Source organism: Palaemon carinicauda, chromosome 5 (genome assembly GCF_036898095.1).
Source record: "Palaemon carinicauda isolate YSFRI2023 chromosome 5, ASM3689809v2, whole genome shotgun sequence".
Classification (NCBI taxonomy): domain Eukaryota; kingdom Metazoa; phylum Arthropoda; class Malacostraca; order Decapoda; family Palaemonidae; genus Palaemon; species Palaemon carinicauda.
Genome location: NC_090729.1, coordinates 166372572 through 166395883, shown reverse-complemented (window position 1 = coordinate 166395883; position 23312 = coordinate 166372572). Strand labels below are relative to the sequence as shown.

Here is a 23312-nt window from a genome sequence, read left to right as displayed (position 1 = left end):
TTATGTCATCAACCTTGTTGCAGAATTGCATCGAGCGAACCATATCCTCGTCCCACTCTTGCAACATTTCTTTCAACTCCTTCGCGTGGTTGCAGGCCTTGGCAAGCCGTTCTAATGTTAAGCCCGTTTCTTCGACATTTTCTTGGGTCTCTTCCTGGGTATCACTCTCTTCCTCACTTGCCGATTTCGTCAGGTCTTCGAGGTCTGCGTCAGTTAGGGGCTGGGAATGGCAGTCCAACAACTCGTCGACGTCTTCAGTCGTCATGTCGCCAAACCCGTCACCTCCAATTATGGCAGCCAACTGCACAGATTTCCGTATTGCAGAGTGTTGGATTTCCGACGGAGTAAATCCCTTGTCGTCGTAAACAATATCGGGCCACAACTTCTTCCAGCTCGCATTCACGGTTGCAGGTTTCATCTCTTGAAGTGCCTTCTGAATATTCTGCAGGCACGTGGCTATGGTGTACTGCCGCCAGTACGCCTTCAAGTTGAAATCTTCATCCTCGTCATCTTGGGCAGCATCCACACACGCAACGAGGTCCGCCAAGGTATTCTTCGTGTAGAGGGCCTTGAACGCCCTGATAACCCCCTGGTCCATCGGTTGAATTAATGACGTGGTGTTGGGTGGCAGGAACTCAACCTGAATGCCCTCATGCGACAGGTCAGTTGCGTGTCCACCAGCGTTATCCATAAGGAGAAGGATCTTGAATGGCAAGCCCTTCTCTAAGAGATATTTACTGACTTGCGGGATAAAACACTGGTGGAACCAGTTGGAGGTCAGCATCTTCGTAATCCATGCTTTTTGATTATGCATCCAGTACACGGGAAGGAGATTCTTATTTTTATTTTTCAAAGCGCGAGGATTTTTCGACTTATAAATAAGCCCCGGCTTTAACAAAAATCCAGCAGCATTGCCACACATCACGAGGGTAACGCGATCCTTGAATGCCTTAAAGCCAGAGGCTTTGGCTTCCTCTTTGAACAGGAAAGTTCGCGACGGCATTCTCTTCCAAAACAAGCCAGTCTCATCCATATTAAAGACTTGTTCCGGCTTGTATCCACCTTCGGCGATAATATTCTTGAACGTCTGGTTCACGTAAGTTTCAGCAGCGGCAGTGTCAGCGGAAGCAGACTCCCCATGCAGGGAAACGCTTTTCAGGGCGAAGCGTTTCTGAAACTTCGCGAACCATCCTTTGCTTGCGGAAAAACGTTTCTGAGGCTGGGAATCAGTGGATGTCCCTGGTTGAGGATCATCTGCATCATCATCATCTTCAGCATGGTTGCCGTCGTCGTCTTTAGGTTCCTTTGCAGCAAAATTCTCATATAAACTCAAAGCCTTTGTTTGGATGGTGTTCGTATCCAACGCTATGTTCTTCTTCCGGCAGTCGGCAATCCACACAGCTAAAGCACCTTCCATGCGTACGATCGTTTTATTACGCGTTGTAACGACTCGCTTCGCTGATCTGCTAAAGGTGATTGCAGCCGTCTTTCTAATGTTCGCCTCGTCCTTTTTGATATAGCGAACGGTGGTTTCGTTGATGCCAAAATGGTGGCCGGCGGCCGCGTAACTTCTACCATCTTTTAACATGTCGAGAAGCGTAACCTTCTCAGCTATCGTCATCATCCTTCGGTGGCGTTTAGGCTCACTACCAGCCTTAAGAGAAGCAGAACGCTTGGGAGCCATTACAGTAGGATTTACGTACAGTACTGTAACAAAAAGTTCAACTTAAAAAGGTCGCACACAGCACAGATTAAACTTCACAAACTTAAGAACGTCTACTCAGCGATACGCGGTAACAGAGAGTGAACGATCCAGCCCCGCGAGAACTTTGATGCTGCGGGTAGAAGATGCGGGCAAAACACCAATCACAGGCTAGATAACAAAACTTGAGTTCTGATTCGTCATCTATCAGCGCTTGAACCAATCACAACCCGTCTTACATTACTATGATGCGTTGGTTACCTACTCATAGAAGATGCCCCGCGCATACTGAACGTACGTAGATTAAGTACAATACCGTAATAATAAATAATGATAATAATACTGTACAGTAATAATAATAATAATAATGATAATAATAATAACAATAATAATTTTATTAACAACAACAACAATAATAATAATAATAACAATAATAATAATACACACTTTACGTACGCTATTTTACGCCTCTCTCTCTCTCTCTCTCTCTCTCTCTCTCTCTCTCTCTCTCTCTCTCTCTCTCTCTCTCTCTCTCTCTCTCTCTCTCTCTCGTACGCTTATTCGAAATGTGATTTTTGCAACAAAGAATATTATTGGATGCAGTACTGTACTACGTACGTATACATACAAAAGATTCATGGAAAAGAAGCACATCCATTACAGTACACACCATTCTAATATGGTATGACTGCATCTGATTTGCGTTTCATGTTCGATTTAATTTTACTACGTACTGAATTATCGTATGATCACATTCTCTTTTCGTGTTTTATTTCTTTCTGTGCTGAATTATATATCATATGTAATGCAATGAACAATCAGTAAGAGCAGATATTACTAATTACAGTATTAATGGAATTACAGGTAACAAAATATCGTATTTGGGGGTCTTCAGATTTCGCGGTATTTTCGAATTTTCCGGAAAATCCGCGATATGTATATATATATGGGTTATGGAAAAACCCCGCGAAGTGGTGAATCCGCGATTGTCGAACCGCGAAGTAGCGAGGGTTCACTGTATACAGGTATATATATATTTACATGCATATATATATATATATATATATATATATATATATTTATATACACACATATATATATATATATATAAATATATATATATATACATATATATATATATATATATATATATATATATATTTAATACATATATATATATATATATATATATATATATATATATATATATATATATATATATATATATATATATATATATATATATATATATATATATATATATATATATATTTAATACACACACACACATATATATATATATATATATATATATATATATATATATATATATATATATATATATATATATATATATATATATTTAATACACACACACACACACACATATATATATATATATATATATATATATATATATATATATATATATTTAATACACACACACACATATATATATATATATATATATATATATATATATATATATATATATATATATATATATGTATATATATATATATATGTGTGTGTGTGTGTGTATATGTATATGTATATGTATATGTACTGTATATGTATATATATATATATATATATGTATATATATATATTTATTCCCCCTGGGCACAATCAGCTCTCTATCACTTCACAGGTGGAGGTTACCCAGCACCTCTTTAGAGAGAAAGGCTTATCGCACGACTTTTCTGGCTACCCCAGGAAATCATCCACCGATGTGTACCAGGCAAAGTGGGCCATCTTCTGTTGCTGGTTCCGTCGACAGAGAACTTCTCTTGGATCCTCTATTCCACTGGTAGCAAACTTTCTAGCGTATCTACGAAAGGAAAAATACTTCTGTCTCAGCATTAGAAGGGTATTGCTCATCCTTGAATCAGGTACTGAGACTGAGAGAAGTGAATATTTTCCCTTTTTGGGAATTATCTGTACTTATCTGGAGTATAGAGAAGACCTTTCCTCCTCATAAAATTTGACTTTATTATTATTATTTTTATTATTATTATTATTATTATTATTATTATTATTTTCTAAGCTACATCCCTAGTTGGGAAAGCAGAATGCTATAAGCCCAGGGTCTCCAATAGGAAAAATAGCCCAGTAAGAAAAGGAAACAAGGAAAAATAGAATAGTAACAATATTAAAATCTATATTTCATATATGAACTATAAAAACTTTGAAAAAACAAGAGGTAGAGAAATAAAGTAGAATAGTGGGCCGGAGTGTACCCTCAAGCAAGAGAACTCTAACTCAAGACAGTTGAAGATCATGGTACAGAGGCTATGGCACTAGTTTTGAATGTAACCAAGGTCATCGCCCGGGAGATTGGATATTTTCCATTTATTTTTCTTTGCTGTATTGATTAACGCTGTTAGTAAAGCAGACAATGCCATACAAAAGGGCAGTGGAGTCGTACAGTTTTCTTTACTATAAGAAAAGAAATCCCTATGAACTGTTGAGGCTAGCGTGAGATAGGGACCTAACCCTGAGAAGTGTTTTTCTGCTTATTTAGCTTCTACTAAGTGTGTAGGTGAACTACGTGGACTTTCTTATTTAGTCTCTCATTCTGAGCACTGGAGGCACGCTTTATCTTTTGTTCCTGAGTTCATAGTTAAAACTTAAAATTCATCTATTCTTAATTCCAGGATTTCATCACTAAAGGAATTAACCAAGGATCTGGATGAGTTACCTTTGTGACCTGTAAGGCCACTAAGGTGTTACCTAAAGAGAACCCAGACTACCAGACCTAGGTTACAGAACCTGTTCTTAAGCACTGGTAGCTGGTAGGGTGAAGAAAAAAGTTGCTTTAAATACAATTTCCCTTTGGCTGCGAGAGACTATTAACAGAGCGTTTTACCCTAGATCCTCCGGTACATCAGAGCAAGTTCAGGTGCACAGCATTGAGATTGTAGGAGTTGGTGCTACTCTATCCTTTAAGAAAAATCTCTTGGTGGCTCAAATACATTATTTGTTTCGATGCAATTGCAAGTCTGTGGATAAGTTTTCAGTGTGACCAGTGATTGCAGCTCAGCAAGTGAGGTAGTGACTCGAGCCCTTTACAGGACCAAAAGTACAGTATCATGTCTAAGATAGCAGTTACAACATAAGTCTAGAATGGGAGTGAGAGTGTCTGGCCCTTTTCCTCTTTTCTTCCCCTCACTTGAGGTATAGCTGTTGGTATCCTATGTAGCTGAATGGACATTGTTACAGGTGTGCCTCACCTATTATTTGCAGTTTTTCTAATACCTTTGAATAGAAGTGTTCATTCTACCATCCTCCTTATGATGGGGAGGATGGATATTTACAGGCAAACCCATTGATTTTTATATGCGCTACTTTACAGACTCGCTAATCTAAGAGAGATTTTCTTGTGCAACATCCTTGGTTGCCTGAGCCATGAGCCTGATGATACTTTCTAACCTGGTTTGAGAGGTATTTAGGATCATATTCTCCTTACTTTATCAGGCCTGAGCATAGCCATCACGTTGTTTTAGCCAGCCATTTAAGTAACAGGGAATTCTTAACCTGAGTCCTTCAAATTCACTCCTTCAGCTCCCTAAAAGTCCCAAGGTATAATCAAAGTGACTGTTCAATGTTTGGTAACTACCAGCTACTGCTGACACCTTTTTATAAGTTTTAAGTGCCTAGTCCTCCAGCTGATCTGAATCATTCTCCTAATAAGGGACTCAGTTTTGTATAGTTTGGAAAAATACAAGTTATTTTAAAGTTTGTGGGATAATTGAAGCTCAACCTTATTATTTTTTTGAGAATTCTAACAAACTTTTTACTTTTTTTTTTTTTTTAAATTAACTTATTATTTTGAAAGTTTACTGAATGTTGAGGATAATAGGGAGGCAGATATAATTGCTGTTGCAGGTGTTGAGGTGCCAGTGATGGGAGATGAGAATGAGAGAGAGAGATTACAATAGATGAAGTGAGGAGAGCACTAGATGAAACGAGAGTAGGAAAAGCATCTGGTATGGCTGGTGTGAGAGCTGAGATGTTGAAGGAAGGGGGTGTGACTGTACTTGAATGGTTGGTGAGATTGTTTAATATGTGTTTTGTGTTGTCAATGGTACCAGTAGATTGGGTTTGTGCATGTATTGTACCACTATATAAGGGTAAGGGAGATGTGCATGAGTGTTGTAATTCAAGAGGTATTAGTTTGTTAAGCGTAATTGGAAAAGTGTATGGTAGAGTAATGATTAATAGGATCAAGGATAAAACAGAGAATGCAATCTTAGAAGTACACGGTGGTTTTAGAAGAGGTAGGGGTTGTATGAATCAGATTTTTACAGTAAGGCAGATATGCGAGAAATATTTAGCAAAAGGTAAGGAGGTGTATGTTGCGTTTATGGATCTGGAGAAAGCGTATGATAGAGTTGATAGGGAAGCAATGTGGAATGTGATGAGGTTATATGGAGTTGGTGGAACGTTGTTGCAAGCAGGGAAAAGTTTCTACAAAGGTAGTAAAGCATGTGTTAGGATAGGAAATGAAGTGAGTGATTGATTTCCGGTGAGAGTGGGGGTGAGACAGGGATGTGTGATGTCGCCGTGGTTGTTTAACTTGTTGTTTAACTTGTATGTTGATGGAGTGGCGAGAGAGGTGAATGCTCGAGTGCTTGGACGAGGATTAAAACTGGTAGATGAGAATGACCATGAATGGGAGGTAAATCACTTGTTGTTTGCAGATGATACTGTACTGGTTGCAGGCACAGAAGAGAAGCTTGGACGATTAGTGACAGAATTTGGAAGAGTGTGTGAGAGAAGGAAGTTGAGAGTTAATGTGGGTAAGAGGAAGGTTATAAGATGTACGAGAAGGGAAGGTGGTGCAAGGTTAAATGTCATGTTGAATGGAGAGTTACTTGAGGAGGTGGATCAGTTTAAGTATTTGGGGTCTGTTGTTGCAGCAAATGGTGGAGTGGAAGCAGATGTACGTCAGAGAGTGAATGAAGGTTGCAAAGTGTTGGGGCCAGTTAAGGGAGTAGTAAAAAAGAGAGGGTTGGGCATGAATGTAAAGAGAGTTCTATATAAGAAAGTGATTGTACCAACTGTGATGTATGGATCGGAGTTGTGGGGAATGAAAGTGATGGAGAGACAGAAATTGAATGTTTGAGATGAAGTGTCTAAGGAGTATGGCTGGTGTATCTCGAGTAGATAGGGTTAGGAACGAAGTGGTGAGAGTGAGAATGTTTGTAAGAAATGAGTTAGCAGCTAGAGTGGATATGAATGTGTTGAGGTGGTTTGGCCATGTTGAGAGAATGGAAAATGGCTGTCTGCTAAAGAAGGTGATGAATGCAAGAGTTGATGGGAGAATTACAAGAGGAAGGCCAAGGTTCGGGTGGATGGATGGAGCGAAGGAAGCTCTGGGTGATAGGAGGATAGATGTGAGAGAGGCAAGAGAGCGTGCTAGAAATAGGAATGAATGGCGAGCGATTGTGATGCAGTTCCGGTAGGCCCTGCTGCTTCCTCCGATGCCTTTGATGACCGAGGAGGTAGCAGCAGTAGGGGATTCAGCATTATGAAGCTTCATGTGTGGTGGATAACGGGGGAGGGTGGGCTGTGGCACCCTACCAGTACCAGCTTAACTCGGTTGAGTCCCTTGGGAGGAACGTAGAGAGTAGAGGTCCCCTTTTTTGTTTTTGTTTCATTTGTTGATGTCGGCTACCCCCCAAAATTGGGGGAAGTGCCTTGGTATATGTATGTATGTAACTTACGGTAATTCTTAAATCTAAATTATCTTGTAAGATTGGTTTTATTTTTTATTCAGATTTAAGGGATTTTTCACAGCACTCACTCTATGCTATGTAATGACATGAAATCTGCTAAATTCCTCTTTCCAGTTTGTTATAGGAAATAATCAAAGGCAAATGTTGCAATTTTGTTTTAGGAAAAATTTATTGTGGGAAATTTCTGTGAATTATATATACATTACCACTCATGACTGTGATTGATTATATTTTCTCTTATTTTACGCAGGAATGAGATTGAAGGTGTCAGCAAAGATATCCTCTTCAGATTCCAAAGTTTGAAGCTCAATGATACTGTAAGTTGTAAAGATAAGTAATATTATTTTTTTGAATGTATTATATTTCTTTAGGTCAGTTCTTTTATTTTAGAATTTTATGATTGAAGGAGTTGAGCTGTAAATTCAAATTATGCCCATTAGAGTATGATTTATAATACAGTAAGTTGAATTATTTATAGAACTATTATATTTGTATTAGATGTACACCAAGTATAATTGTTAGATTGAATATAATTTTCATTGGCAAATGTTTATGTTGGTTTGCTTGATTAAAGATTTTAATGTGTTATTTAGGATTGTGGAGTATGTTTGATTTATGACTTTTATATTCCTGTTTTGATGAAACAGGTACATGAAAAGGAAGAAAGTGAGGCAACAATCAGTGAGGAGATAAGTGTATTAGAAGGACAAATATCTGAGCTCAAAGAGGAACAAAATTCACTTCAGAAGGGAAGGGAAGATCGTCTGCCTGTAGATGAACTAAATCTAATTGCGTAAGTACTGGTAAATACTGTAGTGTGTAATTAGTTCCTTTTAAAATATTTTTTTTCTTAAATGATTTAGCAACTTTAATTAAGAACATTTTTGTACTCTTGTTTCAGATATTTTAATCTCAAAAAGTAATAGGTTAAGCCATTACTATGTTTTGGGACAAAACTACAATGGAAGGTCTTTAATCAAAAGATTTTCTATATGTTTTACTCGTACAGTAGACGTATACTCATTGTGTACCTAAAATCTTGAAAAGTGTGTGGAGAGTAAGGAAAGCAGGGAGGCAGGAAGGGGGTACAAGTAGAATAATAATACTGTATGGATAAGTGCCATTCTGGGAGTCATTGTCACTGTTATACAACTACTGTTGATTTTTAAAGATAGAGGCAAATACTGTATTCTGCTCGTAAGTGCAATCCACAGAACCAGCTACCATAATCATCTCTAATTTTTTTGTCTATATTGCCACATATGTTCAGAGTTAAAAAAGAATTACTGTAGTCTAATTCCAGTTCTTCAGTTTTCAGTACTAAATTTTAAATAAAAAATTGTTCACTGCCTTAATAATTCTAAGGTAATGTATTATTGATTGTTTGTTCCTATACAAATACAAGTAAACTGCAGTATTCAATATCCCATCGCTCTGCGTCATTATCTGGATTTTGTGCGTGTGTTTTTTTTTTTTTTTTTCAAAAATTGTAATTGCTTTCAAGCCTTACAATGCCAACTAAACATTTAATTTTTTCATTAAGTGCATGTGAGGATGTGCCTACAGTAAAAGTAAGTTTTAATTTAAAAGAATGTTTGAGTGTATAATGGGATTATAATAGTGTTGGAAAGGTTTATAAAAGTTTAGATTTATAAAGATACTGTAATGAAAAATTATGGAAGTACATAATGAAAAAATATATCCCATAGGTATCTACTTTACAGCCTTTCAGCTATTGCTTGGGGGCATGGAACGAAACCTCTGCAATAGCTCAAGTGATTTCTGTATTGAGGTTTACATTCCTTCCCTCTTTGGAGAGCTCCAGAGACAACAACCCAGCAGAAGGAGCGTGGTATAGTGTACTATCAATGATCATCGTGAACATAACAGTATTTTTCAATATTAAACTTAGCCGGTGATTATATAAGCTGCAGCTCTGCTGCCCGACAGAAAAACTCTACGTTCAAAATACGCCAGCGATCGCTATGCAGGTAGGGGGTGTACATCAACAGCGCCATCTGTCGAGCAGGTACTCAGTACTCAATGTAAACACAGAACTCAATTTTCTCTCTGTCGTGCCACCGGCAAGACCTACTAAATTCGCTGTTGCTTACTGGATTGGTTTTCACATATTTTGGTGAAGTACACATTTCTAGTTTTGAGCTTTCGCTTTGCAGACGTTATCTTCAATACATCCTTGCATTCTTTTATTGATTTTGGATTATTTGTTGACGACTTTGGATAGATTTTGAATTCCCCTTTGACTACTTCAAAATGGCTGACCCTTCTCAAGTCCCTAAGTTTAGGAAATGTAATGCCAGGGACTGTTCAAGGCGTCTTCCGAAGGCCTCTATCGATCCTCACACCGTTTGTTCCAATTGTCGGGATAAGGCCTGTCAATTGGAAGATCGATGTGAGGAATGCGTTGGGCTTTCGGAATTCGATTTCATCGAATTCCAGAAATACACACGTAGGCTAGAGAGAGATAGAGTCAGGAGAAGTTCATCTCGCTCCGTTGATATTTCCTCTCCTCATGCCCCACAACCTATTCCTTCCCCTGTAGTGGTTGCTCCTGATCCCCCTTCTAGCACTCAACAACCTTCGATGGCAGATATGATGCGTGCCATCCAGGCTCTGGGTGAGAGAGTCGAGTCATTGGCGAGTGACCGTAACCAACTCATGGCAGACGTCAAGGAGTTGAAGTGTAAGAGTGCTGTGGGTAGTGACAAAGTGAGTGGTAGTGTTGTGGAAAGTGTTATAGATAGTGTTGCGCTTGAGGGTTCGTCTGTTCGTGCCTGTCGTCCTCCCAGTCCGGGACCTCTTGCAAGCTCCCAAGCCCAGGGGAGAAGCAATGTCGTACGACCAAAGGGTTCGAGAGGCTTTAATCAGCGAACAGACGTTCCCTCCGTGGTTTCGGGCGTATCTAACCAAGATCGCCCCACCCACACGAAGACGAGAGAGCCCATTTATTCCTCGTCTGCGGAAGAGGTTTCTCGAAAGAAACCATGGACCAAGGTCTCGCGGCCTCTTAAGCGTAAGTCGGTCCCTTCCGCGCAAGTCCAACGGCCCAGTTGTAGCCACTGGGTCAGTTCGGACTCGCTGCAGTCTTCAGATGACTGCACACCTCCTAAGAGAGGCAAAGCGGTACCGCATCAGGCAGTAACACCGTCTGTTGCCGCACCTGCTACTGTAGACCCTAAGTGGTCGTTGCTGCAGACCATGCAGACACAGTTAACGTCATTAATGCAGGACTTTCGTGCGGAGAAGGTTGACGCTACACCAACCTCTAGCCTACAACCACCCACGGTTGTGCGTCCAGTGGACGCTGAGGCTACCTTCTCCCGCACTCCAGCTGTGAGAGTCCCGCCACCCATGCGTTCCAGTGTACCCTGCCAGCCGCATGTTGACGTTCAGCGACGCACGGAACCTTCCGTTGACGTTCGCGAGTTACAACAACAACCTAAGTTGTTTTGTTTTGACGCGGTGCGTCAACCTCCGCAACCCAGTGTGGTTACCACTACTCGCCCACAGCAGACTAGACAGTCAGGAGTAGACGTTTTGCGCCCCCGCGCTGCTATGGTTGTTGCCAGTTCACAGACTGGGCTACAGTTCCATGACGTTGCGTCCGGTTCAGTCACGCATGCACCCGTGCTGCCGGACTCAGCTGACCAGCCGATTCCTACTCCTTTGCCGCTTCCTCCTCAGTTTTCAGATGATGGACTCTCTGATGATGACGACGCTGCACACATTGACGACCCGCATACGGACATCGACGAACCCAAGACCACGCAACCCTCCTTGGACTTTAGGAAAGTTCTTGCACTGTTCAGGGAGATGTATCCTGATCAGTTTATTTCTGCGGCCCCACGCTCTCCTCCATCTGAGTTCGCTTTAGGCACGCAGTCATCCGCGCCTGCCTTTACGAAGCTCGTCCTCGCCCGCTCGTCTAAGAGAGCTTTACGGGTGTTGGGAGAATGGATGCAGTCCAAAAAGCACCTTGGGAAGACAGCATTCACGTTTCCCCCTGCGAGACTCTCTTCCAGATCGAGCGTCTGGTATGCCACGGGAGAAGTTCTCGGCTTGGGAGTTCCTGCCTCTGCCCAGGGCGACTTCTCAAGTCTAGTAGACTCTCCCCGCAGGCTAGCCATGAGACGCTCTAAGATTTGTTGGTCTCCTTCAGACTTAGACCATCTGTTAAAAGGAGTGTTCAGAGCCTTCGAGGTTTTTAACTTTTTGGATTGGTGTTTGGGAGCGTTGAGCAGGAAGACCTCCCCCTCTGACAAGGAAACTTCCATGCTCATTATGTCCTGCATGGACAAGGCCATACGTGACGGATCCAGTGAGCTTGCGGCTTCGTTCGTTTCCGGGGTCCTCAAGAAACGGGAAAACCTTTGCTCGTTCCTGTCAGCTGGAGTAACAGTGTCAGAGATCGGAACTTCTTTTTGCTCCTCTCTCAAAGTGCCTCTTCCCAGAGGAATTGATAAAGGAGATTGCTACCTCCTTGATTCAGAAGGACACCCATGACCTGGTTGCGTCCTCTGCCCGCAAAGCCACCCCTTTGCCTACCGTATCTAGACCCAGGATGGACACTCCAGCGTCCAGATTCATTCCGCCCTTTCGTGGCAGAGCCTCCAGCAGAGGAGGTGCTCGTGCCGAAGGGAGACGCGGGAAGAAGAAAGGTACCAAGTCCTTTAAAGGCAGAGTCTGACTGCCACCTTCTTCAGACAGCAGTGGGAGCCAGACTCAAGAACTTCTGGCAGATCTGGGAGAAAAGGGGCGCAGATGCACAATCTGTGAAGTTGCTAAGAGATGGGTACAAGATCCCGTTTGTCCGCAAACCCCCTCTAGCAACGTCTCCCATCGATCTCTCTCCCAGGTACAAAGAGGAAGACAAGAGGCTAGCCTTGAAGCAGGAGGTGTCTCTCTTGCTACAAAAGGGAGTGGTAGTCAAAGTCCGGGACCATCAATCCCCGGGCTTCTACAACCGTCTCTTCTTAGTGGTAAAGAAGACAGGAGGGTGGAGACCGGTGCTAGACGTCAGTGCGCTGAATGTCTTTGTCACAAAGCAGACGTTCGCCATGGAGACCACAAAGTCAGTTCTAGCAGCGGTCAGAAAGGAAGACTGGATGGTCTCTTTAGACCTAAGGGACGCATACTTTCACGTCCCCATCCACCCAGAATCCCAACCTTTGCTGAGATTCGTTTACGACAAGGTTGTCTACCAATTTCGAGCCCTGTGCTTTGGCCTAAGCACGGCTCCTCTTGTTTTTACGAGGCTGATGAGGAATATTGCCAAATTCCTGCATTTAGCGGATATCAGAGCCTCCCTCTATTTGGACGACTGGCTTCTAAGAGCGTCTTCCAGTCGTCGCTGTCTGGAGAATCTAAAGTGGACTCTAGATCTGATCAAGGAATTGGGTCTCCTGGTCAATATGGAAAAGTCCCAACTGGTCCCATCCCAAACTATAGTTTACTTAGGGATGGAGATTCACAGTCAAGCTTTTCGGGCTTTTCCGTCGACCCCCAGAACAAGTCAAGCCCAGGTATGCATCCAGAACATGCTAAAGAAGAAACGTTGTTCAGTCAGACAGTGGATGAGTCTGATAGGGACGCTATCATCCCTGGAACAGTTCGTTTCGTTAGGGAGACTACACCTCCGTCCCCTGCAATTTCATCTAGCTGTTTACTGGGAAAAGGACAAGACGCTAGAAGCGGTCTCGATCCCCATTTCCGAGAAGATGAAGTCATCACTGACTTGGTGGAAGGACAGTATCAACCTCAGAGAGGGTCTGCCCCTGGCTGTTCAGACCCCCAACCACATTTTTTTCTCGGACGCATCGGACACGGGCTGGGGTGCGACACTAGACGGTCGGGAATGCTCGGGAACGTGGAACTCGAATCAAAGAGCGTTACACAGCAACTGCAAGGAGCTACTGGCAGTTCATCTGGCCTTGAAAAGCTTCAAGTCCCTCCTTCAAGGCAAAGTGGTGGAGGTGAACTCAGACAACACCACGGCCTTGGCGTACATCTCCAAGCAAGGAGGGACCCATTCTATGACGTTGTACGAGATCGCAAGGGACCTCCTCACCTGGTCAAGAGATTTAAACCTCTCTCTAGTAACGAGGTTCATACAAGGCAATATGAATGTCATGGCGGATTGCCTCAGTCGGAAGGGTCAAATCATCCCAACAGAATGGACCCTTCACAAAGATGTGTGCAAGAGACTATGGGCCACATGGGGCCAACCTACCATAGATCTCTTCGCAACTTCAAGGACCAAGAGGCTCCCAATATATTGCTCACCGATCCCGGACCCAGCATCAGTTCATATAGATGCCTTTCTGCTGGATTGGTCCCATCTAGACCTTTATGCATTCCCCCCGTTCAAGATTGTCAACAAGGTACTGTAGAAGTTCGCCTCTCACGAAGGGACAAGGTTGACGTTGGTTGCTCCCCTCTGGCCCGCGAGAGAATGGTTCACCGAGGTACTTCAATGGCTGGTGGACGTGCCCAGAACTCTTCCTCTAAGAGTGGACCTTCTACGTCAGCCACACGTAAAGAAGGTACACCCAGACCTCCACGCTCTTCGTCTGACTGCCTTCAGACTATCGAAAGACTCTCGAGAGCTAGAGGCTTTTCGAAGGAGGCAGCCAGGGCGATTGCTAGAGCAAGGAGGACATCCACTCTTAGAGTCTACCAGTCGAAGTGGGAAGTCTTCCGAAACTGGTGCAAGTCGGTATCAGTATCCTCAACCAGTACCTCTGTAACCCAAATAGCTGACTTCCTATTATACCTGAGGAAGGAAAGATCTCTTTCAGCTCCCACGATCAAAGGTTACAGAAGCATGTTGGCAGCAGTCTTCCGTCACAGAGGCTTAGATCTTTCTAACAACAAAGATCTACAGGATCTCCTTAAGTCTTTTGAGACCTCGAAGGAGAGTCGTTTGGCTACACCGGGTTGGAATTTAGACGTGGTACTAAGATTCCTTATGTCAGAAAGGTTCGAGCCACTACAATCAGCCTCCTTTAAAGATCTCACTTTAAAGACTCTTTTCCTCGTTTGCCTAGCAACAGCTAAAAGAGTCAGTGAGATACACGCCTTCAGCAAGAACATCGGATTTTCATCTGAAACGGCTACATGTTCTTTACAGCTTGGTTTTCTAGCCAAAAACGAGCTACCTTCTCGTCCTTGGCCGAAATCGTTCGATATTCCAAGCCTTTCAAATTTGGTTGGAAATGAACTAGAAAGAGTCTTATGCCCTGTTAGAGCTCTTAAGTTCTATTTAAGACGAACTAAACCTTTACGAGGACAGTCAGAAGCTTTATGGTGTGCTATTAAGAAACCTTCTTTACCTATGTCAAAGAATGCAGTTTCCTATTATATCAGACTGTTGATACGAGAAGCTCATTCCCATCTGAATGAGGAAGACCATGCTTTGCTGAAGGTAAGGACACATGAAGTTAGAGCTGTCGCAACTTCAGTGGCCTTTAAACAAAATAGATCTCTGCAGAGTATAATGGACGCAACCTATTGGAGAAGCAAGTCAGTGTTCGCGTCTTTTTATCTTAAAGATGTCCAGTCTCTTTACGAGAACTGCTACACCCTGGGACCATTCGTAGCAGCGAGTGCAGTAGTGGGTGAGGGCTCAACCACTACATTCCCCTAATTCCATAACCTTTTTAATCTTTCTCTTGAAATGTTTTTTTATTGTTGTTTTGGGTTGTCCGGAAGGCTAAGAAGCCTTTCGCATCCTGGTTGATTTGGCGGGTGGTCAAATTCTTTTCTTGAGAAGCGCCTAGATTAGAGGTTTTGATGAGGTCCTTTAGTATGGGTTGCAACCCTTGATACTTCAGCTCCTAGGAGTCGCTCAGCATCCTAAGAGGAACGCGAGGCTCAGTAAGGAAGACGTACTTAAAAAAGGCAGAGTAATTGTTCAAGTCGACTTCCTTACCAGGTACTTATTTATTTTATGTTTGTTATTTTGAATAACTGCTAAAATGAAATACAAAATACTTAGCTCATAATAATGTAAACAATTAATGCTGGTCTCTACCCACCCCCCTGGGTGTGAATCAGCTTATATAATCACCGGCTAAGTTTAATATTGAAAAATGTTATTTTTATTAATAAAATAAATTTTTTAATATACTTACCCGGTGATTATATATTAAAGGACCCTCCCTTCCTCCCCAATAGAGACGCAGTGGACCGAGGAGAAAATTGAGTTCTGTGTTTACATTGAGTACTGAGTACCTGCTCGACAGATGGCGCTGTTGATGTACACCCCCTACCTGCATAGCGATCGCTGGCGTATTTTGAACGTAGAGTTTTTCTTTCGGGCAGCAGAGCTGCAGCTTATATAATCACCGGGTAAGTATATTCAAAAATTTATTTTATTAATAAAAATAACATTTTATAATTGATCCCATGACATGATCACAATGGGTACGGTCACAATGCATATGATCATGATCCCGGCCGCTACGTCACCGATTTAGCTGCCTCAGTGTGATCACTATGGAATCGGTCTTCTACACACTTGTCAGACACCTCGCTTTTCGATCTCTCGCGCCTGTTCTACAGTAACTTTTGGGCTAAAGAACTTATGACATCTGCTACGATACTGGTGAAAGAGGAATCTATGATAATTTTCTTTGCTTGTATGAGCACCGAGGTTTTGCTTGTGGTCTTCACTTCCCGTTTCATCTTCACATGAACATTCCAATTGCGTCCTCTCCCCCCAAGTCAGAAGTTCTTGCGCCACTGACATTTATGTTTTTCCACTATTCTGACTGATTTGCAGATTAATCAGCAGAGTGACTTCTCCAAATCTTAGCGTAACCCTGGTGGCTCCCAAATGGCTACATGCTGAATGGTAACCAGACCTAGTGCCATTCCTAGTTGATGTACAGAGAGAACTACTACTATAGCCCAACCTGCTTTGCCAACCCAACCTGCAAAGGTACCACAACTTGGTGACATCCCAGTCACTTCACGGGTGAAGACTATCAAACATCTAGTGAAATGCTTTTTGCGAGGCACTGCACAGATGTCTGGATGCCTGAGTAGATCGTTTGTAGATGTCTTCTCATGTCCCTCAAGAGGTCCCTGTACAGATCTTTGAGGCACGTGTCAGATAAAGATCAGACACTCGATATGGTCTTTCTCCTACCCCTGACCTTGGTGAAACAAGTAGGCATACTTCATGGAATTTATAATGTCATTAGTGCTTCTTTGGGTGGTGAGGGTGTTACGGCACTCATGAAGTGCACTCGGAGTTTCAGACTGCAGCACCAAATTTTTTTCCTGAGTGCAGGCAGATCCAAGAAGATCTCCAGGAACACCATATCCATCTAGCTTTGAGAAAACATAAGACGAGCTTACTTACCGTCAGCTTAAGATCCAGAGGAATTCTATCAAACTGACACTTACAAAGTGAGTGTGACTGGATCAACACTAGCCTTCAGGAAGAACATGTCAGTGCAAGATATGAATGCCGAATTCTTGAAACACCAGGCAACCTTCATTGCCCACCATCTGCGGGAGTACAGCATAGTCACAAGTTCCTAGACAAGTTCTCGCTGGGACCAGTGGAGGTTGTTCAGCAGTTTGTGTGGAAAACCTAGCTCCTTCACAGAACAAGAATCATCTCATCAAAAATAGTGGTCCTGATGTAAGTGTAGGATGAGAAAGAAGAACGTTTGGTCCTTTTTCCTCTCCCCTTCCTTGGGATGCAGTGGTTGTGTCGTTATTTACTGGATTAGACTTTGATATTCACGTTAGCTGCCGTTCCAAACAACTTTTCTATTCCTTAATAGATAGAAGTATCCCCACATTCCCCCTATGAGGGGGAGGATGGACACTGTATACAACCCATTATTTGTAAATTGACCATACATTTCAGACATGACATCCTCTTTGGGATATAGGTTTCTCATTGACTGCGTGTGTTGACAGAAACTTAGCCTATTACCGGAGAGACAAGAGTCAACACTACCTCACCTCTGTAGGTCCGAGTGTTCGGACATCCGAGGATTTTTAACTGGCCAACTTGGTTAGAGGAACTTCCTCCCCCCTAAGAATAACTCCTATTAAAGGACAAGGGTTTGTATACATGTGGGAACAAATAATTTCTTTTTTAAAGTATATTTTGTATATGTGGGAACAAATAAATTTTTTTTTAAAGTACTGTACTGTATTTTATATTCTTCCAAACCAAACAAACCCGAGGCCTTTTAAGTTACACTTCCTGCTGCAACCACCCCTCAAGTTCTAGGTGATGGTCAAAGTGGCTAATCAGTGTGCTGGCAAGGAGGTTGGACTTCCCCACCCTTACCCGTAACTACTAAGTTGTGGTCATGTCATATTTGGTTCTCTGGACAAGATGATGGAGAGTCTCCCCCTCCTTTATGTCACCACCATAATATAAATTAAGAACACTTAAAATTTTATGCATAAAGTTAAAACTTCCTTAAATGGCTTGGGTGTGTATAATTAGGAAAAATACAAATTATTAAAACTTTGGTGGTATAGATTTTTTAGACCTTTTGGCAGCATTACCCTCATTACTAATCTTAGTCAATTGTTTACCAACTATGTTTTGCAAAATCCTTTATTGAAACAAATATTGGCATAAATGTAGGGTGAATCACAATTATGTAAGCTATCAATATAAGTAGAACTAATTAGTTACTAGCAGTCCTTAGCCTCGTGTGCTAATAGAATTTTTTCTTAATAATAAAGGGTGGTATTTCAAATCTGTTCAATTTAAATATGTGAATATCAAGAAATAACTACTGGTTTTCTTTTGAGCCAGACTGGCTAAGGCCCTAAAATATTGAAGTAGTTTGTATTTTTCCTAGCTATGCAAACCTGAGTCCTTTAGATCAGGGCCAGCCAAGTTTTGTCAGTGGGCCACTTTTATGAAAACTCTAAAATCAAGTGGGCCACCGTAATATTGTATATTGAAATATTGTTAAAATGATCACATATACCATTTGCTAAGTTATTTAAAATATGACTGTTGGATAATGATACATATTTCTCATAGTTTTCTAAAAATAATTTTTCTGTACATACTCATATTTTGTGGTATTTTGATAGAATGCTGTATTTTGGTATTAATTAACAAATAATAAAGTTATAACTTATAAACAAAGTGAAGAAAATTAGTTATTTTATTACTAACACTATTCTATTTCAAACACCTAATATACAGTAGATAAGTGATGGTTCTTCATTAACTCAATGAAGATTCTGTATTTGTAATTTCTTTCATTAATTACTGTATATTGGAAAAGATAAAATATTTTGGAATTAATTCAAGGCAACATAACAAATAATTATTTAAATACAAATATCATGGATAATTAAATACACCCAGTCTCAATAATGCTTTTGCCAGTTGCTTGAATTATTTGGTTAAAGTCAACGTTTTTATAATTCAAGTAAATTGGTAAATTATATATTAATTGTGTAAATACAGGCATAGTCTATGGGTATTTTGGGATAGAAAAAATACTTATTTAAATTCAGATATGATATACAACAAAAGCATTCGTAAATTCAGTGAGAACATTGGTAATTGCTTGTCTTGGTTTAAAATCAGTCGGTGCACATCTTAATTCTGATTCAAGGTTTATGCCATTGATTGAGGCTTGCAATTTTTATTTGATGAATTTCATGAATGAAATGTCCTTTCACAAAGTCATGTTGAACCAAATATTGCCAGTAATTTTGCCACATATATTTATTTAAAATCAAGTTTGCGTATGTTTACACAATAATTCTGGATAATGATGTGTATTTTTTATTTCACTTGGAACCCCAGCACTTTTAAGCGATAAAATAATCTATGCTATAATAGGAGAAAATTTAATTTTCTTATTTTTTCTTTCAAGGAGGGAGTTGAATGCTGCACATGTAAAACTTGTGGAGGAAAATAAATCCTTGGCAAGCACAGTAGCTAAACTGGAAGAAGAGCTACAGCAGTTGAATAAGGGTAAGACGGCTCACTCTGATGAAGGGTCAGCAAATTAGCAGGGCATGTTCAGTGGCCATAAGTTTTTGCCATGCTTGTCTTCCTTTTCAGAGAAATTAAGTTTTATAATCTTTTTCTGTTTGTTTTAGTTGAAGAATCAATACAGTTATTTAGTCTGATTTATTTTTAAAGGTACAGTATAAGTGTATCCAAGCTTTATATGTACATATGTACAGCCTTGGATTTGTTTATTATTTACTCCTTATATGATGCTATAAGCTTATCTTTTCTGAAAAGATATCAAAATATATCATATGTTTAATTTGAACTTTAAATTTTTTTTAGTAGAATATAACAGAAGAAAGATGACTTTCTTATTGTAAAATTCAGTTTTTTATTTCACTACTAGAGATGCCAAGTGACAGAAATAATTTGAGGAGATATTTTTTTTCTACCAAAGTAACATCTGTAGAACAATGTCTTTTGGAGACAAATGCAGTTTCCAAGTACTGTTCTTGAGAATAAACTGTTGAAGTTAATTGTTTTCAGCTTTTCTCTCTTCCATGATTAAGTTGTAGTCCTTGGGCAAGATAACGGAGAGTCTCCCCTTCCTTTATTCTACCACCATGATATAAATCAAGAACACTGTTAGAATGCCATGCATTAGTCAGTAAAGTGTACTAGAATATAAGCAAAACCCAATATAAATATATTAAAGAAAATATAATACTCAAAGAAGATAAAAATTCTATCAACCTAGTACATGATGCTCTTAAAATTTTCTCATAATTTGAGATATATCTTTACCGTGTGATTATTGTAGATGATAACGAGGACAATGTGGTAGTTTTGCACTGGCCAATGCAGGTTATTGTGAACTTTTTCTTAGGAATCCTCGTCTTTAACCATTGTCACTGAAGTAACTCAGATGTTAAGGATATACAATTTCTTTTAGTAAAGTATGTCATTCTTTTATATGGCAATTTTAAATATTTAACTTAGCCGGTGAATATATATAGCTGCAACTCTGTTGCTCGACAGACAAAAAACAGTAAAAAAACTCGCCAGCGATCGCTATACAGGTTGCGGGTGTGCCCACCAGCGCCAACTGTCGGCCAGATACCATACTCGATGTAAACAAAGACTCAATTTCTTCTCTGTCGACGTGTCGACAAGACGTACTTTACTCGCTGTTGAAACCTGGAGTTTTTCCCATCATATTTGGTGAAGTACTTTAATTTGGTTTTGAGCTTTCGCAGTGCAGGGTTTTCTTCAAATAAATCCTTGAACTCTTTTTTTGTATCGGATTCATTGTTGATGACTTAGATCGTTTTTTGGAATTTTCCCTTGACCAATTCAAAATGGCTGACCTTTCACAAGTTCCCAAGTTCAGAAAATGCAATGCTAGGGACTGTTCTAGGCGTCTTCCAAAGGCTTCTCTCGACCCTCACACTGTTTGTTCCAATTGTCGGGGTAAAACCTGTCAATTGGAAGATCGGTGTGAGGAATGCGTGGGCCTTTCGGAATTCGATTTTATCGAATTTGAGAAGTATACACGCAGACTAGAGAGAGATAGGGTAAGGAGAAGTTCTTCTAGGTCGGTAGATTTTTCCTCTCCTCATGCTCCTCAACCTAATCCTTCCCCTGTAGTGGTTGTTCCTAACCCCCCTCCTAGCACTCAGGAACCATCGATGGCTGACATGATGCGTGCTATCCATGCCTTGGGGGAGAGAGTTGAGTCCCTTGCAAGTGACCGCAATCAACTCATGGCGGATGTTAAGGAACTAAAGTGCCAAAGTGCCGCGGGAAGTGATAAAGTGCCTAGTGTTTCTCAAAGTGTTGTGAACAGTGTTGCGCTTGAGGGTTCGTCTGTTCGTGCCTGTCGTCCTCCTAGTCCGGGACCTCTTGCAAGCTCCCAAGCCCAGGGGAGAAGCAATGTCGTACGACGCATGGGTTCGAGAGGCCTTGATCAGCGAACAGACGTTCCCTCCATGGTATCAGGCGTATCTCCCCAAGATCGCCCCTACCTACGTAAGACAAGAGAGCCCGTTTTTACCTCGTCGTCCGAAGGTGTTTCTCATAAGAAACCTTGGACCAAGGTCTCACGACCTTTGAAACGTAAGTCGGTCCCTTCAGGACAAGTCCAACGTCCCGGTTGTAGCCACTGGGTCAGTTCGGACTCGATGCCGTCATCTGATGACTGCTCGCCGCCTAAGAGAGGCAAAGCGGTACCGCCTCAGTCGCTCACTCCGTCTGTTGCCGCACCTGCTGCCGTAGACCCTAAATGGGTGTTGCTGCAGGACATGCAGTCCAAGCTTGCGTCCTTGATGGAGGACTTTAATGCGGAGAAGGTTGCTGCTGAACCTTCTGGCCAACAACCATCCAAGCGGTCTGTTGTGCGTCCTGTTGACGCTGAGGTAACTTTCTCGCGTCTACCAGTTGGGGTGGTACCTCCACCGATGCGACCCAGTGTGGGTTGCCAGCCGCACGTTGACGTTAGGCGACGCACGGAGGTGGTTGTTGACGTTCAGGACGTTCAGCAACCATCAGAGGTGACTTGTTTTGACGCGGTGCGTCAACCTCCGCAACCCGGTATGGTGTTGACTGCACAACCCAGACGGTCTAAGCAGTCTCGGGTGGACGCTGTGCGTCCTCGCGCACCCATGGTTGTTGACAGTTCACAGACTGTGCAGCAGTTCCATGACGCTGCGTCCGGCTCCGTCACGCATGCACCAGTGCGACCGGACTCAGCGAGCCAAACGTTGCCCACTCCGTTGCCGTTTCCTCATCAGTTTTCGGATGAGGAACTATCAGATGAGGACGTTGCTGAACCACAAGACGATCAACCTTCAGAACTTGACGAGCCTAAGGCAACTCAACCATCATTGGACTTTAGAAAAGTCATGGCTGTATTTAAGGAGTTGTTCCCGGACCACTTTGTTTCTGTGGCTCCTCGTTCGCCGCCGTCAGAGTTTGTATTAGGCGTGCCTGCTACCGCACCTGCCTTTACTAAACTCGTTCTCTCTCGCTCATCCAAGAGAGCTTTGCGGCTGTTGGGAGACTGGTTAGAGTCTAAGAAGAGTTTAGGGAAGACAGCATTTGCCTTTCCCCCATCTAAACTCTCGTCTAGATCGAGCGTCTGGTATGCCACGGGAGAAGTTCTCGGCTTGGGAGTTCCTGCCTCTGCCCAGGGCGACTTCTCAAGTCTTGTAGACTCTCCCCGCCGCCTTGCCATGAGACGCTCGAAGATTTGTTGGTCACCATCGGACCTGGACCACCTTCTTAAAGGGATATTTAGGGCTTTCGAAGTGTTTAACTTCCTAGACTGGTGCTTAGGAGCCCTGAGCAGGAAAATCTCTTCTGCAGATAAGGATGTTTCCTTGCTCATTATGTCCTGTATGGACAATGCCGTCCGTGATGGGTCCAACGAGCTAGCCGCCTCATTCACGTCCGGAGTCCTGAAGAAGCGAGAGTCTCTCTGTTCTTTCCTGTCTGCTGGAGTGACGCCATGCCAAAGATCTGAGCTACTCTTTGCTCCCCTTTCCAAGTGCCTGTTTCCTGAAGTCTTGGTAAAGGAAATTGCCTTATCTTTAGTTCAGAAGGACACCCACGATCTAGTTGCGTCCTCGGCTCGCAAAGCTCCCCCTTTGCCTGCATTGTCTGCTAGACCGAGGATAGACACTCCAGCGTCTCGCTTTATTCCGCCCTTTCGTGGCAGAGCCTCCAGCAGAGGAGGTGCTCGTGCCGAAGGGAAGCGAGGGAAGAGGAAAGGATCCAAGTCCTCTAAGGGCAGAGTCTGACTGCCCGCAACTTCAGACAGCAGTAGGAGCCAGACTCAAGAACTTCTGGCAAGCCTGGGAGAAGAGAGGCGCAGATCAACAATCTGTGA

General features: G+C 42.0%; 1 protein-coding gene across 1 annotated transcript in view; it reads left to right on the top strand.

Annotated features, from left to right (window-relative positions):
* Positions 1–19729, top strand: part of LOC137640652 (immunoglobulin G-binding protein H-like) — a 92297-nt gene extending 72568 nt beyond the window's left edge. The window contains exons 4-6 of the mRNA XM_068373150.1: positions 7694–7760; positions 8091–8236; positions 19344–19729. Of these exons, the coding sequence (XP_068229251.1) occupies positions 7694–7760; positions 8091–8236; positions 19344–19482 (352 nt within the window). The 3' untranslated portion in view covers positions 19483–19729. The remainder of the gene's footprint in view (positions 1–7693; positions 7761–8090; positions 8237–19343) is intronic.
* Positions 19730–23312: the final 3583 nt, after the last annotated feature.